This window comes from Vicugna pacos, chromosome 16 (genome assembly GCF_048564905.1).
Source record: "Vicugna pacos chromosome 16, VicPac4, whole genome shotgun sequence".
Lineage (NCBI taxonomy): Eukaryota > Metazoa > Chordata > Mammalia > Artiodactyla > Camelidae > Vicugna > Vicugna pacos.
In genome coordinates this window covers 49043027-49058986 of record NC_133002.1, presented here as the reverse complement: position 1 = coordinate 49058986, position 15960 = coordinate 49043027, and the positions used below count along the sequence as shown (strand labels likewise).

The following is a 15960-nucleotide window of genomic DNA, read 5'->3' as shown; positions in this document are numbered from 1 at the left end:
TTCTGTTCTTGTTTCCAAAGAAAAAGAGACATGGATTTACATAAATATTTCTTACCAGAGAAGCTAGGCACACCCATACCCACATAAGACAGAACTAACAAACAAGTTGAATACAAGGTCTTGGTTCAAGAACACCAGAATGTAAATACACAGTTAATTTAGCTGTGGTCAGAAGGATGGGCTAAATACTTTGAAAAATTCAAGCCTCCTACAATAACAGAGAAGGAAAGAACCACTAACCCAAGGTCAGTTTTGACTTGCAACTCCTGAATTTGTTCTTGCATTAAACAAAAGATATCTACTCTTTTAGCAAATAAATAATATTTTGTAATAACTTGCTTGAATTATGGAAAAAAGCTAGTATTTCCCAATTACATGATACATGTATTCCTGAAACAGTAAAAGCACAAATGGAAGATATTACAGCACACTCAATTTTTGAGACTTTTCAGCTTCATTTCAAAGTGACCAGTGTACAACAGCTTCCACCCCCACATTTCTACTCTCCTCATAAACACAATTTCTATTAGTTCTTCTAATAGAGTCCGAGAGTTCTATGGACGTTACCAAAGGCAAAGTACAAGCATATTTGGATAAATGTGACTAATTCATACTTAAAACTCTGCAAGCCAAAAATTAGTAATGTTTCTGTGAAATTCAATCTACCTTTGGAAGATTAGTATTCCCTTGAAATCTATAATCAATCTCTGGCAGCTTATTTAAAATTTTAGGAACTCTAAATTTGGTTACTAACACTAACAATTTTGTGTTCAGGTTTAAAACAGCACCTGGCTAGCAGCTTCTGATGCAGCATTACCCAATATCTCACTAACATGGAAAAACTCAATGAATGGTCCACGCCTGCCTGAAAAAAGCTATGAAGAGCAGAGGTCATTTCCCCTGTCCCTCCAGATCAGAAACACAGCTCTAGTTCAACTTGAAAAAATGGCAGATGTCCTTTTGTGTCTTCTTTTTTGACATATCCACTCCATTGGCACTGCTTTCCAAAGAAAGACTACAATCTTCAGAAACAAGGGAGTAGTGGTGAGTAAAGGGAACACACTTGCTTCCTGGAAAATGAAAGCAGACTTTTTTTTTTTTAACCCAGAAGAAGAGTACTAAGTTAGGATTAGTTTTTCATATACTCCAGCTTCTCAATCTTATGCAAGTGAGGTGATGAAGGAAGAAGACAAGTCCATGATCCCTTTTCAGTCTAGCAGACTACTCTGGACAAAAATATGCCAATACTGGAGTTGGGTTAGGAGCTTTTTAAACCCACAGTATCTAATTATAAATCTTGGCAAGTCAACCAGCACCCAAATGAGCAAAAGCAGGAGTAAGAGCAATCCCAAGCAAGTATATGTGCTAACAATGAAAGATGGAAGTAGGTACTGAGTCTAAACATGGATCTCCTTACTGAAAGATGGAAAATGCAAACAAACAAACAAATTTAAAAAACAGGCCTAAGGAAAAATATATCTGAATAGGAAAAGGAATATCAGCTTGAGAACAGTGAAAATGATCTCCCTACAGAATTCAAAAGAACATTTTCCATAAGAAAGAACAATTCCATAAAATGCAAAGACATGGTATCCATGAAACAGAAGCCAAATATAAAGAATGTACAGAATGAGATAAGAAAGTGCATTAGGTAAGGGGAAAAATAGGTAAATAAAAATGTAAATAATAAAATTCACAGGAGCTGCAGGAAATACATGGAAGACAAAATTAAAACTTAATGAGACTCAGAAGAGAAGGGTAATCATATTAAACGAGACATAAAATGACAGGAATAAGAGAGATCAGAGATCCAAGCTAGAAACCAAGGAAGAGGCCAACATAAGACAGAAAAAGGCAAAAATTAAGCATAACCATGCATTTCAAGAATAAAAATAGAGCTATGTAGATGTACCCTGCAAATCTTTTTGAAAAACAGGAATAAAGATGGGGGTGGAGGTTGGGGGGTAAGGGTGGTTAATAGTTATCACAGAAAACAGATGACCATGGCCTTCTCTGAAAGATTAAATGCTAGAAAAATTTTAAAGGAGTGAGTGCATGTTATATTAAGAAGGTGAGAAGAGATGGCCAAGAGGTTATCACATAAAACTCTCACACACAGTGCTATCTTTTATACAGGAAGGCAAGAGAAAGAAAACTCAGCTCTATAAGGTCACAAAAAATGTAACAATGATATATCCTTGAAAAATAATTACTTAAAAATATATTCCAGTCAATCAAGAGATAAAGAATACAAAAACTGTGATTAAAAGAACAACACTAACAATGAGCTGTGAAACCATTCAACAAAGCTGTGTAACTAGTTATTGTAAATTTGGTCATAAAGCTGCCTGTAAATGTAAGAATTATCCTTTATAAGGTATTTTAAAACATCATATTTTACTCATAAAGACCAGGCTTACGGTTAGATTTATGCTAAACTCCAAGTTTTACATAGGAGTGAGTCAAGTATACTACTTAACACTATATTTTGATAATTTAAAGAATATAGGTAAAAATTTTTACAGGGGAGATAATAAAAAATACAGTGATATTCTTTATTATTGAACAGAATTCTTTATTCAGTTAAATGGAATTATGGGTGTCATATTTTCTAGTATTCTCTAAATAAATTACATACAGCATATATTGCTGTTACAATAAGAAAACAATAAACATTTTAAAACATTTTTAAATAGGTCAGTTAAGGGGGAGGGTATAGCTCAGTGGTAGAATGTACACTTAGCAAGCATGATGTCCTGGGTTCAAACCCCAGTACTTCTATTAAAATAAATAAATAAACCTAATTACCTTTCCCCAAAAATAAATAAATAAAAATTTAAAAACATTTAAAAATAATAGGTCAGTCAATATGGCAAATCGTATATTAAAAAATTAATTTTAAAATATCATGGTATATTTTCTAGGGGTATGTTTTTAATTCCAGATTAGCTATTTTTAACGTATCTCTGATAAGCACAAAAAACTTCAGATGAATAGGTTATAAAACATACAAAATGCAAAATCAGAGCTAAAAAGTACTTGTGAAATAGTTTTTAAAATTCAAAAATATCAAAAAAAAGTTTCTCTGAAATGGGAAAACAACATTTTATACCTATTCTCACAGTTCCAAATGCGATACAATACTCCACACATATATTTCTCCAGTATACATTTAAATATTAAAATTTCCTAATTAAGATATCCAATTTATACAACACGGAGAATATAGCCAATATTCTGTACTATCTATAAATGGAAAGTGACCCTTAAAAACTATATAAATTTTTTTTTAAATTTTAAATAAAATTAAATTACCAAAAAAAAAAATTTCAAGTTAAAGATGGTGCTTAGAATATAGGTGTGATCCTGGTTCTTACTCAGATTCCTTCAGACTAAAGGAAGATATCCAAATGTGTATTATTTAACTTTGTTATTTGGCTGTAGTAATTATCTCTATGGTATGCACATAATTCAGATATATATAAAATCAATCAGTGTTTATTATAAAGTCTCTTACCACATTTTGGGGGAGTCATTAGGTCTATTTATTTATCTATTATTAGTTTTTTTGTTTGTTTTTGATGGAGGTACTAGGAATTGAACTCAGGACATCGTGTACGCTAAGCATGCGCTCTACCATTTGAGCTATACCCTCCCCTTCTCTTACCAAATTCTAATACTTACTCTTAACAAATCATCTATTCTTCCTTCCTTCTTCTCTAAGTCAGAATTCTTATTGTTTTCTAGTGCAGATATTTTTTCTATTGTGAGGTCAGACTATAAAGAGAAAACAAATTTAGGATTAGTCTCAAAACATTACATGTCATCACATTTTTCTCATTACTTTTCTGTAAAAAAAAAAAAAGCACTTAATAGCACAAATAGCCTGGAATCACATGGCTCAAGAAATTAAATCTGCTTTCGTCATCCCATTCTTTAAGCATTATGTTCTGCTACACCTGTGCTTCAGAACTATGTTAACTGAGGAATCAAAAATATGGATTCTCAAACTACAGTGCACTGAACAATACAGAAACATACTACTCCAGAAATGAAACTAACTCTGAATAGAAGGCCATCAGAGGAGACATGATCCAAATCTCTAAAGAACAAACACGCCACCTAGTGGGAACAAAGAGCAATCAGAAGGGGAGAGATGAATGCTCAACTATCTTAAGTCTGTTTAACTGTTCAAAAGCAATTTAATTCAAATAAAATTAAAATCTACTCCTGAGGATTTGAGACTTAAGAAGTTGAGCTCTAAGTTTAGTTTTAGACTTAAGAAGTTATCCTAGATTGCCAAGCATCCTGTCTCCAAGGCAACACAATATCAACAGGCTTCAAGAAAACCCAATATATTATTTGGCTAGCCCAATACTACAAAATGGAAGACACACCCACTATCCTTTTCAGATACTATCTTTCAATGTTCACAACATCCCCTAAATTAAAGTTTCTGAAGACTGTTTAAGGAGGAATTATATTGGTGCGTCAGACATTAAAAAAGTTTAGCTAGGTCCTGTCAAATGAGTAGGTACAAGGAATAAATTAAGTACTTCTTTATTTCATAAAATTCACTGAAGCCCATCATAAGCACTGTCCCTACAAGCATTTTGTACACACTGTCTGAGATAATAAGAATCAACCATGGTTTTCTGTTTGTTTGTTTGTTTTTACAGGGGAGAGCGCAAACACAGTCCCTCACCACCACAAATTATGCAGTCAAGTTTCCCACATTTGGGGAAATCACAGGGGTCAGCACATCCAGAGTACAATGGATAAGGCTTGCCCTGGGAAAACCACCTCTGTGACCACGCCAACCATGTTTTATAGATTATCTGTACTGAAGAAAACTGAGGCTCAAAAAAGATAAAGTATACGTTGCAAAGCTAGAATTTGAATCTAGGCCTACAGGTCTCCAAAGCAAATGTTCTTTCCTGCACACCATGCTGCAGCATAATATAAGCACTGCTGCTGCAATACACCAGAAAGGTAAAGAAACACCTTAAAAAGCTAAGTTAAGGGCACCTTTAAAAAGACTTTAAATATTCATAATGCACGTTCTGGATATGATACACACAAGTAATGAGGTGAAGTCAGAGAAATTAACGGAAGACAAAGAGAGGACTCAAAGATTTTATATGTAGTTATTAGCAATTATTCCTAAGCAGTTCTCTTCCTCCTCTGTTTATCAATCACTGACCTACCTGGGTCTGTCTGTGCTGGATGGAGATCTGTTTTTGGGAGCTGCAGGAATGCTCTGTGTTGCCAGATCCCGTAGATGAGGGACTGTTTTGCTGAGCCTGTAATAAAGGTGTACCACCAATCAAAAGAAAATTTTGCATCTTTCTCCACAAACATTTGTATGCATGCAAACAATGAACTCTATATAAAACAAACACTTACGGATAAAAGTCAGAAGTCAGGGTCATATAGCCAAAGTGAAAGTAGAAACAATTCAAATGAGAAGTAAGGGCTAGACATGGCGGCTTGGACCATGTTTCTATAACTAGTTTAAACTACCAAATGCTTATAAATGAGTTTTTTAAATGTATAAATTATTAAATATGTAAATGTCCTTTTCACTTATACATTTGACGCTTGAACCAACTATGGGTTAGGAGTGCCGATCACTCCTCGCAATGTAGTAGAAAATCCACACATAACTTTACAAGTGGCCCTCCATATCCATGGTTCTGCATCCAAGGATTCAGCCAATCTTGGATGCTATGATACTGGAGTATGTATTTATTGAAAAAAAATTCACATATAAGTGGACCTGAGCAGTTAGTCCAAACCCACGTTGTTCAAGGGTCAACTGTATTTTAATATGCTTTCGTCTGGAAAGGCTGGTGAAGCATCTAGAGCACAGGGGATGCTTGTGACTCCAGGTAAGGACTATGAACTACTATTCAGAATAGTGTCTTAAATCTGCAAACATTATCATGAACACACAGTGGTCCAAAAATCCAGGCTGATTTCCAATACTGTCACTTGCTGACAGTGACTTTTACACATAAATGATGGGGCATTCCAAGACATTTTTAGATGTATAAAGTTTAGGATTTAATATAATTCAACTATTCAAGAACATGCAATCATTATACAGATGGTCTCTGACTTAACAATGGTTCCACTTGATTTTTCAACTTCACAATGGTGTGAAAGCAATACATATTCAGTAGAAATGGTCTTTCAGATTTTGAATTTTGATCTTTTCCTGGGTTAGCAACAGGCAGTACAGTACTCTCTAGTGATGCTAGGCAGCAGCAGCGATCCACAGCTCCCAGTCAGCCATACAACCTTGAGGGTAACAATCAATACACCTACAGCCATTTTGTAGCCAGACAACCATTCTGTACCCAATCATGTTGGTTTTTACTTTCAGTACAGTATTCAGTAAATCACATGAGATCCAACACTGTATTATAAAACAGGGTTTGCAATAGGTGATTTTGCCAAACTGTACGCTAGTGTTAAGTGTTCTGAGCACATTTAAGGTAGGCTAAGCTACGCTATGATGTTTGGTAGATTAGGTGTATTAAATGCATTTTGACTTATGAATGGTATTTTCAACTTATGATGGGTTTATCAGGACCTACCCCCATTGTAAGTCGAAGAAGATCTGTACTCCAGAAAATTCTTTTAAAAACAAAATTGCACCTAACACAATAAAACCCATCATAGACATAATTAGAAAATATTGAATATTCTGGGGATTAAGGGGTAATGTAAATACAGAACTATTATCTCATCAGAAATTGCAGTGTTTTCACACATGTAATTTTTTTCTGATATTTTCTATATATTCCTTTAATTATTTTCTTATTTATTAACATCAAAACAATGTATTACCACTACCTATCAGGCAATTACTGTCAGCTAAATGCTAACTGTCAAAATCCCATGTAATCCTTACAAAGTAGGACTCTACAAGGTAGTTGTTACTATTTCCATTTATAGATAAAGAAAATGCAAATCAGAAATATTAAGCATCTATGTGAGGTCCTGGAGGTGGGGGAACAAGAATCGAGGGTCATTGGTGTCCACAATAACTGTTCTCAATGACCACAAAAGACTGACTGCCCCACATCAGCAGCCATTACAGGTGCTGTCATGGCCAGGTCACAAGCAAGCTAAGCACTTCATACACTGAAGGCTCCCAACAGCTTTGTAAGGTACAGTATTATCATCTTCATTTTCATTTATTCATTCAACAAGTACTCACTGAGAACTCCCTAAGCCTAAGCATTACATTAGTTGCTAGGAACACAATGGCCAAGAAAAACAGAAGCAAAACCCAGACCCAGTCATTTCTCTGCCTTAATAAAGCTTACAGTCCAAGAGAAGACATATTAAGCACTCAATAAATACCTGTTGAAAGAAACTTAAACAATCATATAATACATGCAAACTTATAATTAGGATACATGCTACAGGAACATATACAACAGAGTACATAACCTAACCTATAGAGAGTTGGGGATGAATTTGTTGAGAAAGTAATATCAGAGTTAAGATGTGAAGGAAATAAGCAGTCAAAGAGGGGAGATGATAGGTCATTCCAGGTTCTCACATTCCATACAAGAACCCTAGGGGAAGACAGAAGACCAAGGTGGGGATCAAGGAAGTAAGACATGAGGAAGCAGTCTCAAAGAGGTTGAACAACGCACACAGCCTGTAAATGGCAGAGCTGTGATCAGAGCCAGGTCTGGGAGAGAATGAAATTGAAAATGTTCTCTACCCTTTGTACAATGTGGCAAGACTAAACTTTTCTTATTGATTAAGGGTCATCATTATAAGCCTCACATATTATACTGCACTATGATACAAGCATTGCCTCCTTCAGTTAACATTAGATTGCTCTTATAATCTTCGCCTTCTAAAACCTGTCTCCAAACAAATATGACTATTTGAGCTGCCTTTATAATAAGAGACAGTATGAATCGCATGACAGACTGAAAGTTTCTTCTATGAACGTTTAGATTTCAGTATATGGGCTTTATTTAAATGCTTTTTTCTTTTAAACATGTGCTCACTTCTAAGTTTTCCCCCAGCAAACCAAGGGTGCTAGAAGGTGACTCAGGGGGATGTTTTGAAATTAAAGCTTTCTGTAAAAATGTATATATAAATAGCCCTATAATAACAAGTAAAAATGCAGAAAGTTAACTGAGCAAGTGGGACACGGGTAAGGAGGTAGCAAATCATTGTGAAAATGAAAACACCACTTTTACAAGGTAAAAGAACTACAAAAATATAAGGACTTACTGTGATAAGTGAATTTATGGTAGAAAAAATGCTCTAATTCTGATTATTCATTCAATATTAATTGTGAACCTCTGTGCCTGGTACTGTGCTAAACACTAGGAACGCAACACTGGGAAACAAAAAGAGCTTAGAGTCTCCCAACACGTCCATGATTATAGAATCATGTCCTCAGGAGATGAGAACAGAAGTCGACGGCCTTGTAAAGAGGGCCACTGTAGTTGTAAATTTAGTCCAACCCCTACTTCGTAAAACATTCTCCCTAGACTTCTTTGTTTGTATTCTTTGTTCCTATTATAAAAGTAACACTGGCTTCTAATTCATGATCATAGGCTGGATCTCCCAGAGATGTTTTAAAATGAAATAACACCAGGAAACGAAGGAGAAAGAGTCAAGAATCAGAAATTTCTAAAAGCTTAGAATTTTAAGAAACATTCAAAAGCAGTTGGGATCAGATTGATAGAGAAAGCAAAATAAAGAAATTCACAGCTGAAAACATTAGCAGTAAAACAGGCTGGGTCTTTTCAAGGAAGCTCCTACAAAGCTCCACACTCAGATTTATGTGTACAGAAAAACCAGGAGGGACCCATGGGACAATTATCAGACATTCAAAATCTATACAACCCAATAGGGTCCCTCTTGATCTCCCCCTTTGCATAATGAGGATCCTGAATACGACTGCTTCTGACCCAAGGGTAACGCACATTAACTGACCTCTTAAATAAGAATGATTTTTTTAATGTAAATATTTAAAAACAAAAAGTAAGTGGATCCAGGGAGAGGGCTCCTGCTGTGAATACTGCGTCTCGAGGAAAAAAAGCAAAGTACAGTACCCCTGCCCTCCACAACTGACATAATGGAGGAAGAAATGGAATATGCCACAAAGAATGAAACTGTTTACCTATCAAAACAAAGCCCTCTTTATTTCCACATCTGTAGAGGGGTTGGTCTTTCTGCCTAGAATTTTCTAGATACTTATAGAGAAATAAAAGCTGCTCCTCACTCCCGAATGGTGAGTTATTTGGGAAGCAATACTATGCTACTGCAGGGAAAAATCCATGCCAACAAACCATGTTAAATCAACCTAACAGTACTGCATTCAACTAAAGCTAAACACACATTTTCAGGAAAACCAACAGCACAAAAGGAAAAGATCCAACATGAGAAAGCGAAACCTGATCTAAGAGAAAACAGACAATTCATATAAAAACAACTTTAAAAATAATGTTCAGAGAAGATCAAAATGAAAATGAAAATGAAAAAGCACCAAAGAACATGAAAAATAAATGACAAAATAAGATTATCAAAGTTTTAAAAACCGGATAAGCTAAATAACAAAATGGACATAGTTACTGAATATAGAAAATCTGGAAGACAATGTCAAGAAAATCTCCCAGAAAAGATTTTAAAAAGTCAAATGAAACACAAAAATTAAGAAACACGAACAGCAAGAGGTTCCAAAACTATCCAAAAGGCTTTCCAGAGGAAAAGAACAAAAGGAAAGAAATAATCAAAGAACAATAAAAAAGTTTCTCCGAGGTAAAAATATAAGTTTTAAGAGTGAAAGGGCCTATGATATGACAACGTAAGAAGATAAATAGTGTATAAACTTCAAGCACAACAATACCATAAGATCATCTCAACAGATGAAGAAAAAGCATCCAATATCCTTTCATAAATACACTCAACAAACTCAGAATAGAAAGGAGCTTTCTCAATCCCCAAAAAGGCCATCTCTAAAAAACATACAGCTAACATAATACTTACTATAAAAGATCACATGCTTTCACCCTAAGATCAGGAACAAGACAAGAGTGTCCACTGGAACCACTTTTACTCAACACTGTAGTAGAGGGTCTAGCAGGGGAATTAGAAGAAAATAAAACAAAAGGCATCCGAATTGGAAAAAAAAGTAAAACTGTCTCTATTCATCAATGACATAGTTTTTTATACAGGAAGTCCTATAAAAAAGCTTCAGAAGTAAAACACAAGCTTAATAAAACTGCAAGATACAATATCAATAAATAAGAATTAATTGTATTTCTATACTCTAGCAATGAGCAATGAAAATAAAATTGAGAAACCTATTTGTAATAGCATCAAAAAATAAATTCTTGTAAATAATTTGAACAAAACAAGGGCAAAATATGCACATTGAAAATTATAAACCTTATTAAAAGAAACTAAAGACACCTAAAAAAAACGGAAAGATATATTCATGGACTAGAAGACAGTATTTTTAAGAGGGCAATACTCCCCAAATTAATCTACGGATCCAGCACAACTGCTATAAATTCTATCTGGTCTGTTTACAGAAACTGAAGAGTTGATCCTAAAACTTACATGAAAATTGAAGGGATCCCACAGTCAAAACAATCTTGAAAAAGAACAAAGTTGGAGGAATCACACTTTCCGATTTGAAAACTTAATTACTACAAAGCTACAGTAATTAAGACAATTGTGGTACTGGCATAAGGACAAGTATATACATCAATGGAGAAGAACTGAGTCCAGAAATAAACTCCTTACATTTACAGTCAACTGATTTTTGACAAGGGTGCCAGGACAACTTAACGGAGAAAGAACAGTTTTTCAAACAAATGGTGCTGGGACAACTAGATATTCAAATGCAAAAGAATAAAGTTGGACCCCTTCCTCACACTATACACAAAAATTAACACAAAGTAGATCACAGACCTAAATATAAAAGCTAAAAGGACACTTAGAACAAAGTACAATAGTAGATTTTCATGACCTTATGTAAGATAAAGCCTTCTTAGTGTAACACTAAAAGCAAAAGCAACAAAAGAAAAAATAGATAAATTGGACTTACTCAAAATTCAAAACTGTTATACTTCAAAAGACACCTTCGGGAAAGTAAAACAACAACCCACAGAAGAAAATTATTTGTAAATCATATATTTGATAAGGGTCTGATATCCACAATACAACCCCTACAACTCAACAATAAAAAGACAAATGCCCAATTAAAAAATGGTCAAAAGACTTATATAGCTATTTCTCCAAAGAATATAAACAAGTGGCCATAATCAAACAAAAAAAAATGCTCAGTATAATTAGTATAAGGAAATGCAAATCAAAATCACAATGAGGTATCATTTCAAATTCACTAGGATGGCTATAAACAAGTTAAGTGTTGACAAGGATGTGGAAAACCCTCATATACTGCTGCTGGGTTCATAAAATGGTGCACCTGTTTTGGAAAACAGTTTGGCAGTTCCTCAAAAACAGCTCCCATATAACCCAGCAATTCCACTCTTCAGTACATATCCCAAAGAAATAAAGTTGTATGCCTATACTAAAACCAGTACATGAATACTCATAGCAATACTATTCATAATAACCAGAAAGTGGAAACAACCCCAATGTCCATCCCTGATGAAAGGGTAAATAAAGCTGTGACCAACTGAGCACCAAAATGAATGACTATATTTACTTATATATCCATGAAAATTCACGAGGCCATAGTAATAATCAAAAAAAAAGAAAGCTATTTGTCACTATTTGATGTAGCTATTACTCCCTACTCTAAAAAATTTTTTTTAATTTATTTATTTTGTTGTGGAGGAGGTAATTAGGTGTTCTGCTTTTTTTTTTTAATTGCCACATAATCCAGCAATCCTACTCCAGGGGATATATCTGGAGAAAACTCTAATTTGAAAAGATACACACACCCCAGTGTTCACAGCAGCACTGTTTACAACAGCCAAGACATGGAAACAATCTAAATGTCCACTGACAGATGACTGGATAAAGAAGTCTAGGTGTATACACACACACACACACACATATACACACACACAATGGAATACTACTCAGCGGTAGAAAAGAATGAAACAATGCCATTTGCAGCAACATGGCTGGAACTATAGATTATCATACTACATGAAGTAAGTCAGACAGAGAAAGACAAATATCATATGATATTACTTATATGTGGAATCTTAAAAAGTGACACAAATTAACTTATTTACAAAACAGAAACAGACTCACAGGCATAGAAAACAAATTTATGGTTACCAAAGGGAAACGGTGAGGGGGAGGAATAAATTAGGAGTTTGGGATTAGCAGATACAAACTAATATACACAAAACAGATATAAAAAAAAAAACCAGTTCTACTGTACAGCACAGGGAACTATATTCAATAGCTTGTAATAATCTACAATGAAGAAGAATATGAAAAAGAATATGTATGTGTACGAATGAATCACTGTGCTCTACATCAGAAACTAACACAACATTGTAAATCAACTATATTCAAATTTAAAAAAAGGATGTAGCTTTCAAGGAAATAACAGATCACGTACTTTTTTTAAAAATCTGGTAGACCCTGACAAGTAGAACTGCCTCATTCAATTAAAACTAATTCAGTGACTAGGACTATTTTTTCTCCTCTCAATGAATCCAATAAAATCACTTGGTTTTTACAATGTCTAATAATGAAACAATCATAATATCGTAAATGTTCACGGAGTATTATCAAGTTTTAGAATAATTTATAAAGCAGAAACAACTCAATTATAGTTAAAATAACAAAATAAATATCACACACTTACAGTGTAATAATAATTAAAAACTGAAATATGAAAAAGGAAGCTGGGTGATCGTTATGAGTATGTTAAACTCAACTCTTACAATGTGGAGTAAATAAATTGAAGTTAAAAGTTGACTATATAAGGGATAAATTATTTGAAGTTAAAATGGTTATCAGTAGAAAATCTGAAACTTAACAGTGGTTATCTGTCTGAAGGATGCAAACGAAAGAATTTTACTCTTCATCACTTCAATTTTTTATGGGCCATGTACATGCACTATTCTTACAATTTAGAAAATTACATATCCATAATTTTAAAAATCAAATTTCCTATGTTAAAATATGTAAAACTATATAACAATATGATTCTAAACATTTAAAGGATCAAACTCATACTCTGCCACTTGTTTTTATTTGTCAATACTTATCTATAGATTTTTCACTGTTAGCATATATATATCTGTCTCACTTATTTTATCTACTGTAGAGCATTCCATTGTATATATATATTTTTTTAATTTAACTAGTCCTTATGTGAAAGATGCTTTTATTAATTCATACAACATATAATTACACTGAGTGTCTATGAGAGCAGATCCTGTTCAGACACTGAAGATAAAGAAGTGAACAAAACAAAGTCCTTGACCTGATGGAGATTACATTCCAATGGAGGGTGGGCAGGGTGGGGCTGGGGAGTCTGACAAAGAAGTCAATTGTAGCAGGCCAGCTGGTGATAAGACTAAGATGAACAAAGTAGGGCACAGGAGCTACATAAGGTGTATATGGTGGGAGAGGGAGGGAGGAGTGATATTTTATACAGTGTAGTCAGGGTAGGCTGCTCTAAATAGGGTAAATTTAAGCAGAGACGAGAAGAGAATTGAGAGACCAAGGTGTGCTGAAATCTAGAGGAAGAATGTTAAGGTAAAGACAACAGCAAGTGCAAAGGCCCAGAGGTGACAGTATAGTATTGAGGAAGGAAGGTAGCCAATGTGGATGCAACCTGGTGAGGAAGGCAGACAGTAGTAAAAGATGTCAACGTGGTGAGAAACAGACCACGCAGGGCCTTATGTGCCATTTTAAAAACTTCTGAGTAGGGGAGTGGCAAAACTAGACTTATGTTTAAATGGGATCACTCTGATCTATTGAGAATAGATTAAAAGAAAACAGAGGCAAAAGCAGAGTCCAGCTAGGCAGCTACCCCCATTATCTCAATAGGAGACAATAGTCCAGATTTAGTGGTAGTAGTAAAGAGGGTTGGAAATGACAGGATTCTGAACATATTTTGGAAGTAAAATCAGTAAGACTTGCTAATGGGATTTGGGATTGGAGTACAGACTAAAGACAAGAATGACTCCAAGGTTTTTAAACAATTAGGAGAGAGTTCACAATAAGTGAGATGTGGAAGAAACAGAGATTTGGAGTTGGGGAACAAAATGAAGAATTTAGTTTTGGACATGTTAAAACTGATATGATAGAGACCATTCCTAGAGGCAACTGACTACTTAGGTCCAGAATTCAGGGCAGGGCTCTGGGTTGGAGATACAAATTTGGAAGTCCTCTGCATATGGGTGACAACTGAAACAAAGAAACTAAATGAGAGAATGAAGATAGACAAGAGATCTGAAGACTGAGCCCTGGGGCACTGCAATGAGTAGAGATCTGGGAAATGAGTAAGAACCAAAGAACAGAAGCCTTGGAGAAGGGAGTGCTTGGAGAAGGGAGCACTCAACTGAATTACTCTGAATAAGTTCTAAGAACTGATGATTGGATTTAGCAACATGTAGGTCATCACAGATATCCTTTTCTAAGTTCCTTTGAAACAATGGTGGAGAGACACTGCTTCCAGATTTTTGCAATTTATGAACAGTACAATTAACATCTGTGTAGTTTTATGGGAATGGAATTTTTGGACCCCAGGATATATAAACGTAACGCTGAGATACACTGTAACAATTTTTAGTTGGTATAAAACTGTGTGTATATCTAAACTATTACCTGCACTGAGAATTACAAATTTATTAATCCTTTGCCAATTTGATAAGTCAAAAAAGTTGTCTTGTTTTATTCTGCATTTCTCTACGGCTGAAGTTAACCATTTTTTCATGTTATTAGTCATTTGTCTTTTTTTCCACTAGTAAACTTTGCCTGTTCATAGTCTTTGCCTTTTATTTTTTTAAAGGAAATTGCTTGTCTTTATCTATTAATTAACAACATTTGTTGTATATTAATGTTAACTCTTTTGCTTTTTTCTTTCTGTATATTTCTATGTTTACATCCTGGTTGGAACTGCAGAGAAGCAAAGAGAAACAGAACTACATCAAAGCTTTGAGGCCTTTGGTTTTTTCCGTGTTTCCTCTTCAGACATGATCATTTTTTCACTCCTTTGCCATCACTCTTTCACATGAGAACAATCTGACCATAGCACCTGCAACTCCTCTGACAGCCTGAGGACTAGCTGACAGGACTGAGCAGGTGGCTGTCTTTCACGTGCACCCTGCCACCAGCCTGCATGCCCATCCCATACCTTTTACGGAAGGCTTGCATTAGGGGAACGAGTTCTTGCTAATTAAAATCCTGTGTACTTGACTGTATGCCTGTCACACAATGAAATACACGCATACACAGCTACACAAAGTCTAAAACAATACTACTGTATTTTCATACAAACTATTCCATACTGCTATCAGGCCCACCCAAAATACTGTACTGGTCAATTCTCCCATTTTATGTTCTATTTCCTTTGCCACCCAAGCATAAAATTATACTGTCTTCACACAAGAAGTTTATCCATTCCTTTGATGTTTAAAAAAAAATCTGTACATTTTTTAAAAGCTGTATTACCCTTTCTTGAGGGAAAGCAATAATAGAGAAGCAAAGCAGAGAGATAATGGGCCAGCATGGTGGCAGTGGAGATGGTGAGAGATGATCCGATTCTGGATATGTAAGTAGAGACAATAAGATCTTCTGATAGATTAGTTGTAGAATGTGAGGGGAAAAAAAAGAGGATAAAGCCATGCATATTAGTTCTCTATTCCTCTATTGCTCAGATGACCCCCAAACTTAGAGAACTGTGAGGAATGGGTGTTATTTTAAGGAAGGAAAGGAGGCAGGGAGAGAGGGACGAGGGATGGAAGGGAG

The 15960-nt window shown here is 34.9% G+C and overlaps 1 protein-coding gene and 1 pseudogene across 5 annotated transcripts in view; both read right to left on the bottom strand.

Moving 5' to 3' along the window:
- The window catches only part of TLK2 (tousled like kinase 2), a 114648-nt gene that overhangs the window by 36006 nt on the left and 62682 nt on the right, over nt 1-15960 (bottom strand). For all 5 annotated transcript variants that reach the window (XM_072939364.1, XM_072939365.1, XM_031685570.2 and 2 more), the window contains 2 exons: nt 5208-5303; nt 3685-3777 (listed from right to left, as the gene is read on the bottom strand). In XM_072939364.1, the coding sequence (XP_072795465.1) occupies nt 3685-3777; nt 5208-5303 (189 nt within the window). The remainder of the gene's footprint in view (nt 1-3684; nt 3778-5207; nt 5304-15960) is intronic.
- LOC116283780 (U1 spliceosomal RNA) lies at nt 4677-4831 on the bottom strand (annotated as a pseudogene).